The sequence below is a fragment of the Mus caroli genome, unplaced genomic scaffold, assembly GCF_978045245.1.
Source record: "Mus caroli unplaced genomic scaffold, Mus_caroli_1 scaffold_11, whole genome shotgun sequence".
NCBI lineage: Eukaryota > Metazoa > Chordata > Mammalia > Rodentia > Muridae > Mus > Mus caroli.
The window spans coordinates 94,507,628-94,520,526 of NW_028227266.1; the positions used below are offsets into that span (position 1 = coordinate 94,507,628).

Below are 12,899 nucleotides of genomic sequence, written 5' to 3' on the forward strand. Positions count from 1 at the left end.
AAACTGTCCCGGATGTATGCAGGGAGAGGGAACGGGGCGCTTTCTCTGAGGCTAATAACCTTAATTCTAGAAGTTTAGCAGACAGTAGGCACCAGGGACATATCCAGTCTGATTGCATTTAGCAGCATAGGTGCAAAAACTCTAGATAAGATATTACCAAACAAAAAGATGGCAATCCAGTATCCCAGGAATGCCTTCAACATTTAAACCGTTAGTGGATATTCTTCACTGCACAAAGCTTTGCTGCTACTGGACAGACTTATAAGAACTCTGCAGGTCCATTCTTCTCAGATGAGATAGATATATCAAGATTTTATATGTGTGTGTGTGTGTCTATATGTATGTATATAAGACACACACACATATACACACACACATATATATACACATGTATGTATTCCAATCTTATTCTAAAATGCAAACTTCCATTGCTAGCCTTTGCTATTTTTCCTTTGGCCTTCCTAGAGGATGTATTATGTGCAAGGAGACAGCAGTCACCTCAGGACAGTATAGACATATCTGCCAAAAGATCTATCTTCAGAACAGCTCCATCCCAAAGTGCAAGAGACACAGCTCCCAGACTCTCACAGGAGCCAGGCTTTATGCTCAGGAAAGTCCAAAACTCTGCTTCCCCATTAGATATTCCCAGTTTGTTTACAGTTCCTCCTTGTCTAGATTTAATTTGCCAGTCAGCTCATGTTTTTAACCATGAGCAGGTTTGCTTAGCAACAGAGTTGACATAGCACATTTCCCAATCACTAGGTAACAAATTAGATGAAACTGGGGCTGTAGTTCCACTGGTGGAGCGGTTGCCTAGCACAAAGCCTTGGAGTTCATCCCCAGCTCTGCATGAACCAGGCATGGAGGCACACATCGACAGACCTGGCTCCTGATCTTAATAATGCAGAGCGATCAATCTGATGCCATGATATTTTTCATAACAAAAATAAACCTTGAGCAATGTGAGGGTTTGAATATGCTTGGCCCAGAGAGTGGCGCTATAAGGAGGTGAGGCCTTATGGAAGGAAGGGTGTCACTATATGGGTGTGCTTGGAGACCCTCCTTCTAATTACCCGGAAGTTAGTCTTCTCCTGTTTGCCTTTGGAACAAGATGTAGAACTCTCAGCTCCTCCAACGCCATGCCTGTCTGGATGCTACCATGCTTCCTGCCATGATTATAATGCAAAATTTGGAAAGGAAAAATAAGATTAATATAATGTAAAGGTGATATGTTATCCAAAGAAAAAGCTCAGTTGGAGACACACTCAGGTAAATGATATGATGGTGAGATGGCTCAGCAGGTAAAGACACTTACCACCAAACGAACCAAGAGTTTGACTCACATAGTGGAGAAAACTGACTCCTGAAAATTGGCCTCTGAGCTCATCATGCCCATCGCATACAAACACACAAGCACTCATGTCTAAGCTAAATAATAAACTATAACTAAAAATAAGAGTTTTGCATGTTCATCTTAAATATAAAAATAGGTTCTACCTTTAGGACAAAATATTGAATATATTGTATTTTATCATTAAAGGTCTTGAAGTAAGTGCTGTGTTTAGTTAGGGTTTTACTGATATGAACAGACACCATGACCAAGGCAACTCTTATAACATCTAATTGGGGCTGGCTTACAGGTTCGGAGGTTCAGTCCATTATCATCAAGGCAGGAGCATGGCAGCATCCAGGCAGGCATGGTGCAGAATCTGAGAGTTTAGCATCATTTTCCAAAGGCAATCAGGAGAAGACTGGCTTCCAGGCAGCTAGGACAAGGGTCTTAAAGCCCATGCACACAGTGACACACTTCCTCCCACAAGGCCACACCTCCAAATAGTGTCACTTCCTGGGCCATGAATATTCAAGCTACCACAAGTACAAACACACTTAAAGCCGTTTGCTCTGTTTTAACACAGGGTCTGACTATGCAGGTTGGCCTGCAACTTGCTTTGTAGCTTAGGTTGCTCCAGATCCTCTTGCTGCAGCTTCCTGAGCATGGAGCTTATACACACGTGTTACCATGGCTGGCTGAGGGAACCTATGGCTGTGTAAGCATGGAAGTATTCACAGGTAGCCAGACAACTTGTAATCAGAGGAGTTTGGAACACACACACAGAGAAAGGTATCCTTTGTCTATCTTTTGGCTGAGATCACGCACAGACACTTTTACAGAGGTGCTTTAATGTTATAATTAAAATTCTTGATTTTTTCCCCCTTTGGTCATTTGTTTTCCCTCTTAAAAGCAAAGTGGCTTTAAAAGGCTAACATTTGATTAAATAAAAACTAGCAGTATTATCTTGTACTTGAAAGATGTCTACAGTACACTGAGAGTGAGACTCAATCAGATGTCAGAGACAGAGCGTTTAAGGACAGAAACCAATTAGGAAAACTTATAAGCTGAGGCTCTATACATCTGACACATCTAAAAACAATACTATCAGTGGTTACATGATTCAAGGAGGAGCCTCCCGGGTGAGGAGGGGGGATACTTGGGTTCTTGTGCACAGTATATCGCTAGAAGAACTGTGGCATAGAATGAGAAAGACAAATAGAATCCTTTCTGAGATCCTTTATGGTCCTAATCCTTCCTAAACAGTCAAGCATGGCAACCAAACATTCGAATATCTGAGCCTATGGGGGCTAGTCTCATTCAAACCAGCACACTGGCTCATCCTCCGTCTAAGCTACCTTTTCACCCGTTGCATGTGGGTGTAAAGAATATGAGCACATTTCAAGACCATAAAGGATCTCATACCGAGTCTAATTGGTGTTGCCTTTATGCACATGGTCATGGGAGCCATTTATTGGGGAGGGGTGGGGGACGTCCCAGTGGCTACTCGCCTAATAAAAAGTTTCTCATCCTCTTTCCTCCAGGAGTCATCAATCGTTCTTCCAGCAGGGTGGGGCCTCTGGAACCCCTCCCACTCCTTGCTGGAATTTGTGAGTTGTCTTGATCTTGCGCAGGTTTCCTGTAAGGACCCACAACTGCTTTGAGTTCATGTGTGAACAGCCAAGTGCAGAGGACAGCATTTCCAGCACAATTCCCCAGCCTTAGGCTGTTACATTCTTCTTGCTCCTCCCCTTTCCCATAGTGTTCTCTGGGCCTGTATATGGGGGTTTGGGGATTGATATAGAAGGTGCATTATGGCTGAGCATGCACACTTGTTTATACTCAGCACTTTAAACAGTAACACATCTTTGCTTTAATCACTGCGTTAATTACTACGCACTGCAGTACGAGACCAAGGTAACGCCCAAAAATAGTCTTACCATTGCTAGATCTTGCCTGGCAGATGATTATTGTAGCATACAGGGTCCAACATGGGCTAAAAACTGTATAAAGTGGATGAAGCAGGGTCGCTCTTCTCTGTCACTGCAGCTAGCCAGCCTAAGCAAGCTTCCAGAGGAAGTCCTCTGTCCCCCTTCTGTCCCATTTTATCGTTTGAATGCTGGGATTACAGACACATGCCACTGTACCTGGGTCCAGTTTTTGTGTGGATTCTGGGTATCTGAAGTCATCAGACCAGCGAGTGCTTTTGCCTGCTAAGCTATGGACCCCTTAAATAGCATTCCCCATGGGAGACAGCAGAGAAGAAATTGATTGCAGGATGACGAGAATGGAGCTTGTCCATAACTTGGATTGCCTAGGCCACTTAAAAAAAAAACATGTTTACATTTTGTGAGCCAGAGAGAAAAGAAAAGGAAGAAAGGGAGAAATTGAGCACACATATAGATACACAGAGACATCACACTTTGGTTAGGCCCAACCACCTATCTCAACAATTCCACAAGTGTTCATGCATACTTACATAACACACATAAACCTACGCCTATATGTGTGTGTGTGTGTGTGTGTGTGTGTGTGTATGTATGTATGTATGTATGTATAGATAGACAGATAAATATATACATTTGGTAGATGGGACTGAGTTTCAAATGCCACATTTATTTCTTCTTTCTGGCCTTCTTATACCTTCTTAGGTAAAAGTTCTTTAGAAAATTACCTCATAGATAAAATGTTACACAAAGGGGAGTTACAGAAGGATGTCGATAGTGAGTTCAAAGCAGTGTTTCATTCCATAAGCTCATTATAAGTTCAAAGCAACCGTTTCACGTGCCCTTGCTTTATCACAGTGCACACCTGTGGCCTCATTCTTGGACCTGACTTAGAATGAATGTTTTTCCTTAATCACAGATCTGTCCCAAGTCTATTTTCTTCTCTTGCAATTATAAAAGCTCATTTATTCCTTATTATGCAGCCTTTACTTATTATTCTATGAGGAGAAGATATATTCTATTCTTGATTCTTTATGACATCTTTCTGGCAAAACAACTAAGACCAACTTCTTAAATTTTCCTCTTAAAATTATTTGACTCAAATGCTATAAATTAATTCATCTAGCATTAATAAATGAAAGTTCATCTTCATGCGCAGTAGGGTGGGTTGATGTCCAGGAATCATTAGGCTATGTAATAATGGCAGGGAAGTCACACATATCAGCAGTGAGAAGCAATCCTGGGACAAAGTCCCTGAGGCAGAGCACACCCATCGCAGCCATGCAAAACGGTGGGCCATCTCCAGGAACTTCACTTGCTTGCCATAGCCTTTCCTAGATGGCTTTGAACAATTGCTAAATTATAACTTCATCCCATTAGTCTCTAGATTTGATGTAATTCCAATCCGAATGTCAATTTAGTTTTTGTTAGAAATTGACCATTCCATGTGTGAAAAAGCAGATAACCTAAATAGTAAAATTCATTTTGAAAAGTATATCATGTAATGGTAATTATCTATGGACTCATCATTGTGCTGCTGTTAGATGCCAGGTAGCTAGTCTTTCCTGGATGTACATCACAGATCACTTCTTGTGTAGCAGCAAACTAAGATGCCTGTTATTCTCTTAGTTTTTGTTTGTTTGAGACACGGTTTCTCTGCATAGCCCTGGACCAAACTCAATCTAGACCAGGCTGGCCTTGACCTCACAGAGATCTGCCTGCCTCTGCCTCTTAAGTTCTTAGCTCTTTTAATCATAACTGCATTATATAACTCCCATCAGGTTGACACAAGCATAATTCTAATACATTAAAATTCACTGTTCGAAGCAGGGGTTCACCATGTAGTTCTGACTAGTCTACAGTTTGTCATGTTGTCAAGGCTAGCTTAGAACCCTAAAATTCTCTTGCCTTATCTTCCACCAGGCTCAACTTAAAATCCACCATTTTAACAAAAGCAGTTTTCTGAGCTGTGCAGTTGATCTCTTTTGCACATCCTATGAACCAATGATTTGACTTTAGTTTCTAATGGTGTGTGTGTGTGTAGTGTTGTACAGGAGTGTGCAGCCTATAGCCTTTGTGGCTAGCTTGTATCACTTTTTAAGATTCATCTGTGTGATGCAGATATCTCCAGTGTGTATGTGTGGTAGCTTTATGTGTTAACTTGCCTAGGACTAATTTCATTTCTTTGTGTGCTTCCAACTAGGGTGTGAGATCTGAAGTGACATAGCAGCTTTTCTGTTCTTTCTGCCAGAACTTTTCTGACACACATATGCTGACTCATCTTGCTGATGCGGGGCAGCTGCACCTTTCTTTGGTCCTCCTTTCGGCATTTCAGATTCCTAATCTAAAGGTATGCCTACCAACACACTTCCAAAGGAGAGTGGCAAAGGCAGCAGCATTGCCACAGGGTAGGACTGCAGAAGGCTGAAGGCACACAAAGTATAGTTCATCTGAGTCCATTTTCACGGCTCTAGGGAAGATCTAACAGTTAGATGGTATTGCTCCTAGAAGTGGTAAGTGTTGCTGAGTGTCTGATGTTGGCAGTTTGCATTTTAAGCCTTTGTGATCATAAGTTTTAAAAAAAACACTAAATTTTATAGATGGCATATAAGTTATGTCTCAAATATTTTCCTCTGTGTATGTGTGCAGATACTGTGTGACACAGCATGCATATGGATTTTATAAGGCAACTTGTGGGAGTAGGTTTTCTCTGCTGTATGGGTACCAGGGATTGAGCTTAGGGCATCAGGCTTGCTGTAAGCACATTGCCCCCACTGAACTATCTTTCCATCCCTATAGTATCTCAGACTTAAAAAGTAAATGAGAGGCTGGAGAGATGGCTCATCGGTTAAGAGCACTGGTGGCTCTTCCAGAGGACCTGGCTCAATTTAGTCCCTACATGGCAGCTTACAACTGTCTGGTACTCCAGTTAGGGGTCCCAACACCTTCTGACTTCTGTGAGTACCAGGCACACACATGGTACACACACATACATGCAGGCAAAATACTCTCACACATAAAATAAAGTAATTAAAAAATAAAAAGCAAATAATCATAAAATTCTCAAGCTCTATCAAACTTATGATCTAATGTCAACTTTTATTCACTTTTTTCTTACAATATGCTGTCATTCAAAATATACCCCATCAGTAACTCATGCACACATAGGTACTCTATAAATTTTTTTAATAATTAGGTATTTTTTTTAGAATGACTAAAAATCCTGATGTAAAATCCCAACTTGGAAGCGCATAATCCCATTGTAGACAAAATATATAATTTTACAATAAACATTTTTATAAGAATTTGCCCAAAATAGGGAACACTTAAACCTGAACATTAAAAACAAATGTAAAAAGCAAGATGAAAGCTAACACTAGAATCCTCAGCTGCCCCAGAGTAGGTGGTGCTCACAGACCAGGGCTGTCTGCACTCTGGCCTCAATGCCGGCTCACATTCAGTTAGGAAGGTAACTCCTCACCAAGCGCGCTGCAAGAATGTTCATGCCATAGCTGGGAAACCTTCAGCCACACCCTCACATGAACACTGAAAAGCAGTCAGATTCTCTTTTTATTTCAAGTTGATTAAACAGTGCTTTACATCTCCAGCAGCGAGCACGAGGCCCCTTTTGTGGAAGCTATGGTAGGCTCTGAGGAAAACACTTTGCCAGAGTCGCTCAAGAGCCTTCGGCTGAAAGGAAAGCAGCTTTCCTCAGGGCTGCAGGGCTCTCCAGCCAAGCCCACTGTGACCAGCATGTGACCACATGAATGGTGACAAGCAGCTTCACCTTTATAATGGTGAGGTTTACTCCAACTTGGAAACTTAGAAGGAAAAGCTAAACTAGCCAAATACCTAGAGAAGGAACGTTGCAAATGTATAAATATGAACAAATATTCTATGGGTAAAAGATGGCTACTATTTTTCAAAAATCACAGACTTCTATAAATACTTAAACATATAAACTACCTCAATATAGAGAACTAGATATAAAATAATGTGTCAAAACAAAATTAAAAATATAAAATTATTATAACCATGTAAAAGTAAATATATTACACTACAAATACCAAGATAAATTTAGATAGACATAAATAAATTAATTTTTTCCAAGACAGGATTTCTCTGTGTAGTCCTGGCTATCCTGAAACTCACTCTGTAGACCAGGCTGGCCTTGAACTCAGAGATCTGCCTGCCTCTGCCTCCTGTGTGCTGGCATTAAAGGCGTGCCTTACCATGACTGGCTTAAATTCAAATATTTACTAGAAACTTTTCTCTGCTGCTTAAGATTCTAACAAAAGAAAAAATAGGGTATTTTAGATGAAACTATACTCCTAAACAATATACTGAACCCTGTGTGAACTCCTAAAACAAGAGATTTAAACACCATGAGCTCTTCATTTCAAGTGTGTCTTAAGGTAGCTGCATTTGCTGATCTTTGTTTTATAAAATGGAGTGGGCCGTGTGTACACTGATAGCTGCCCCTCTTAAACATGATGGAGTTAAGCACTGACCAACTAAGAAAACAAAAGAGCATGCGAACAAAATGGGTCTGCTTCTACAAAAAGCCACAGACAGGTTTTAAAAAACTAACTCTATATACATATTTTACATGACATATATTTATGCTATAAATATTTAAAGGATGGCTTTTGTGTAATTGTTTATGCCCATATATATATCTTATTGATTTAATTGCAAGGTATGCAAATACAGTCTTTCAGATCTGTTATGGAAAATTATTTCTACAACATTTAGAAAATGGTTAATTTCTTGGATAAAACATAGCATATTTAGAAGTCCGAAAGCCAAGCAAATCCCTTATTTCATTTCGGAATTTTGACAGATCTTGGCGCAGTTCATTGAGGTTCTCCACGGTGGCCTGGTCTGTGCTCTGCATCTTCTGTCGCATGGACGTCAGGTAGCGGTGCACTAGGCAGCACATCACCTTCTGGTAGTTCTCGTCTCTCTTTTGCTTCAAGTTTCTCCACTCCTTCAAAACAAGCAACCATATGGTAATTAATGACAGTAGAACAACATATGTGTATGTACAGTCATATATATGTAAGAACATGTATACACACACACATATATACATATATATTTGCAGTGCCTGGGTGTGCTCAGGGCCACATGCCTGCTAGGCAAACATCTGCCATCATGTCACCCTTCAGCCCTAGAGACAATATTTAAATAATAGAGTCACAGATGTGTATTTTCAGTACATTTAGAGGACAGCTTACTTTGGAATAATACTGATACTCAGTATATGCTTAAGGTAATATAGGCTGCATATCTGCTTCATTCACTCCCAGTTAGGCTGATTTCACTGACGAAGCTTAGTCTCAGTGATGCTCGGTCTACTGCAGAGATACATAAGCTGCCACAAAAGACCCCAACCATCCCTGTCTCTCTTACTGTGTGAGTAATCAAGGGTTTGCAGATGAATCTCTGTAGTGATTTCATGATGGACAGCTTGGTTTTCAACTCTAATTAAGCAAAAATTCAACCGGACCACAGGGAATTCTGTTTTCCCTAGTAACCTTTTACAGTAACTGCTATTTACTGATATATTTTTAATTTCATCTGTAAGTTTTTGGAAAGTTTCTCTTATATAACTTCTGAGATGGTGTTTTCTGTTTTGTTTGGTTTACAGAGTGTGAAATGTTTATTGTCTGGTCTTTTAGGAAACTTACCAATCCATGGTTTACAAGAAGCACACATTGGATAAGAAATACACTGAGTAAGTTTCAAGACCTAAAACCAGTATGAACTAGTAATCGTTCCTTAAATCTATAGTGCAAGTCTATGGGAAAGGAGTTCATGTGTTAGGGAAACTTGAAAACTAAAAAAAGAACCCAGCCAAGTAAAAAAATCCTTAGTTCTATTTTTTATTCTCAATTATTTATTGAGTTTTATACTATATAGTAAATCACACATTAGGCATATAAGTGAAACAGGTCAGCATAGCTCTTATCAACCCTGCATATCTGCACTGTGAAACATCTGAGCTGGGCATGGCCAGACTCAGCTGGCAGCAAGCACCCACAACCCAGCCCATCGTAGGCACACACAGGATGCAAATTGTAGACCAGCCTGGTATACAAAGCCAAGTTCCATGCCAGCTGCATAGTAAGACTGAGGATCAATAAATAAGACAAAGAAAGAATTACAATTGAAATGAACAATTGTAAAACTGTGGTGCAATTCAAAGCTCTAATCTCACCTTTAAACTGTTTTGACGTTTGACCTTGCCTTTCGAGGTATGCGAGCAAATCCACTTACTGAGGCTACTGATCATATAGCAGATCGTCTTTGGAGAAGGAATAATGTTGAAAGGTGGGGGCAGTGTACATTTGTCATCAAAGTAGCTAAGCCATAGCTTTGCTCGAGCAAACTTCCATTCTTTATCCTCATGATTCTATGAGGAAAAGCAGGATAAAATAAGACCGGACACAAGCTGAATGCATATGGGAAGGTTGGTGGAGATACTGATTAAAACTGTCTGCATGTTACCACATCTTATAGATTAAAAGAATTGGTCAACGATGTGAAGTTATTAGACATTATATTTTTAAGTCTATATTTAATTTTAAAATATTATTCATAGATTCTGTCATCCTTGGTTACTTGGTTTCCCACATCTCATGGGATGTGAAGACAGCACTTACTGCGATCAGCTGGAAGCTCTTGTGAAGCATCGCCACCAGCAGCTTCGTCAGCACAATCACGACCACAACATTGTAAGTTCCAACAATCACAGCTCCAACGAAGGACTGCAGCTCTTCCCCATAGCTAAACCTGGTGACAAAGATGGCCACGTGCGCTAAGGAGAAGATGTACCAGAACAGAGCAAAGCAGGTGCCAATGAACCTGTAAGGGCAAGTACATTCTATTTAAAAGGGAAATGAATTAGCAAGAACAGACAATGCATTTATGTCAAAATTATACATAGGAATCATTAGTAATTCTTGTATAATACATTATAAAATATTTTTTGTTTTATTTTTATTTTCACAGAATATATAGTCTTATTTTAAATGTTATTTTTATTTGATGTGTGTGTACCTGAGTGTATGTATGCATACCACATGCATACAGAATCCTGTTGAAGTCAAAAGAGGCACCAGATCCCCTGGAACTGGAGTTACAGCTGTGAGCCACCAGGTGGGTGAGGGAAACCAAACCCAGGTCTTCTGCAGTAAGTGCTCTTAACCACTAGGACATCTGTCCAGCCCCTAAAGATTTTATTTTAAATGAGGAACATGTGCAAAGATATTATTCCTATTTAATCTTTTTGCTGCCTTTCTAGTCCCAATACAATAGTCCATGGGGTGTCTAGTTAGATTCTATCAGTCCTCTACTTCAGCCTTCAGGTGACTTTAAATTACAATAGCTCCAAATCATTACAATAACAGCAAGGTCTTACATGATCACCCCCACTGCCTGTCTATCTTGGCCAGCCCAGAAATCGTATTCATTAAATGAGGGGACACTTTGACACATGATAAGAACACGCAAATATACAAGTCAATACTTGTCTGTATTTTATTTAACAATGAGGAGAATAAGACTGGGGGGTGTAACTTTGGTGTTTAGCACTTGCCTGGCGTATACAGTACCCTGGCTCAGACCGCCCCCCCCTAGCACTGGAAAAGGAACCTGATGGAGTATTCTGTCTAATTTATAGTGGCTGTACTATTCTTTATGATATACCAGGGGACTGGTCCTCAAGCTCTAATGGTCCTCAACTGTAAACAGTGAAACATGAGTGCTCCGGGTTGCACTGTAGCCAAGAGTTGCTACATGGACTACTAGTTTACAGGCAGAGATGCTGAACATTCTAATATATGGGATGGATAGAAGAAATTTCCCAAAGTGCTGAGAGTGTAAAAATGTCAAATGTCCTCTGTTCAGACAGATCAGTAGAAAAGACACATAGAATCATTTAGATCACTACTTAAGATCCTATAGGTAAAGATGATGAAAATGATTCAAGAAAAATGAGCATTTGTTAATGCTTACAGACACTCAAAAAGGATTCCTTTAAAGAACAATTTAAGCTGTGTTTGTGTAATGAGTAGCCACACAGAACTCAATAAAGTCCATCTAGTAAACTCTGAAGTCACTCACGAGTGGAAGGTGTCATTGCTTTGCTGTTCACAGAAGATGCCCACACAGTCCTTCTGCTCTTTGGAAGTGTACCCTTTGTCATAGAGCTGAGTCAGTCCAATCGTGAAGGAAAACAGAACAAGGAGGAACATTCCCAGAAATTTCCCAAAATCTTGTAACATCTGTCCCATTGAAATCTGTGGACACATCACATAGGTGTACATTAAAACTGTTGGGAAAACTATGTATTAAATATGAAATTACCCAGTAGTAAAAGAAAAACAAACACATGATTCACAAGCCACACCCTTTATTTAGCCTGGTTAAATTTCAATATGCTATGTTAAGAGCATCAAAGCTCCAGCTGTGGGAATACAAAAAAATAAACCCAACAACCCCAGCTACCTGACAAAAGCCATTCTATTAAACCATTACCATGAGTACTAAATACACAGCTCCTGTCACACAAAGTCTTCAAAGGGTATCACTGCTGTGGAGGGAGAAGAAGGACACAGAGATGTTCATCTCCTTGTAATAGTTGTTTTTGAGACATAATCTTGCCATCAGACTCACAATCTTCCTGCCTCAGCTTCTCATATGCTAGGATTATAGGCAAGCATCACCATTGCTGGTAACATAAAGATTATCTAAAGGCCAGTTAGCAGAGATAAAAGGAAAGGACTCTCTAGAAAATAAATGCTTATATTGATGTGGTTTCTTCTTTTTTGTTTTTTGTTTTTTGTTTTTGTTTTTGTTTTTGTTTTTCGAGACAGGGTTTCTCTGTATAGCCCTGGCTGTCCTGGAGCTCACTCTATAGACCAGGCTGGCCTGGAACTCAGAAATCCGCCTGCCTCTGCCTCCCAATCGCTGGGATTAAAGGTGTGCGCCACCATGCCTGGCTGTTGAGAGCTCTTGATCCTAGTCATTATCTCCTGAGAACTTTAAAAGCAAAGTGTAAAGGCTGTTCTAAGTTCATTTTAGTGAAATTTATTCCAAACAATACAAAAATCCAGATTTGGTTTTATTTTTGCCCTTAAGTTGTCTAATATTAAGGTTGGATGAATATAGCATGTGCAGCTACAGGCTTTCTACATCTGGGATTGCTATTAAAAATGCTATTTGTCCTATTACCCTTCTCCTTAGTCCATATTTGTTTCTTCTTACAGCAGATTTTCCTCACCTATTGTACAAAGAAATTGTGATGTATATTTTCATGTAATTTGATTTTGGAATTTTCTCACCTTATGTAGTGAATTCTTCCAAAATATAATTTTTTTCCAATAAAAAATTTATGTGGCTTCTTAAAGTTTACAAATAGTAAATCATTTTAAAATGAAGCCCTGTAGCATTTCATCTGATTTTGTAACCAATTCTCAGCTAACCCTAAAGAACAGCAGCATCATCCAGACTGCCCTTATTCCTTTCTAGGAGTGACCATCTTTCCCTCACCTCCCTGCTGTACGACTGCACCCTCTGTGCAAGCTGCTCTAGGAAGTAATTATGTCGAGGAAGTA

General features: G+C 39.9%; 1 protein-coding gene across 5 annotated transcripts in view; it reads right to left on the reverse strand.

Moving 5' to 3' along the window:
- Positions 1 to 6,358: 6,358 nt before the first annotated feature.
- Trpc1 (transient receptor potential cation channel subfamily C member 1) overlaps positions 6,359 to 12,899 on the reverse strand; it is a 45,894-nt gene continuing 39,353 nt past the window's right edge. For all 5 annotated transcript variants that reach the window (XM_021171740.3, XM_021171739.3, XM_085827904.1 and 2 more), the window contains 4 exons: positions 11,407 to 11,582; positions 9,945 to 10,146; positions 9,500 to 9,694; positions 6,359 to 8,266 (listed from right to left, as the gene is read on the reverse strand). In XM_021171740.3, the coding sequence (XP_021027399.1) occupies positions 8,039 to 8,266; positions 9,500 to 9,694; positions 9,945 to 10,146; positions 11,407 to 11,582 (801 nt within the window). In that variant the 3' untranslated portion in view covers positions 6,359 to 8,038. The remainder of the gene's footprint in view (positions 8,267 to 9,499; positions 9,695 to 9,944; positions 10,147 to 11,406; positions 11,583 to 12,899) is intronic.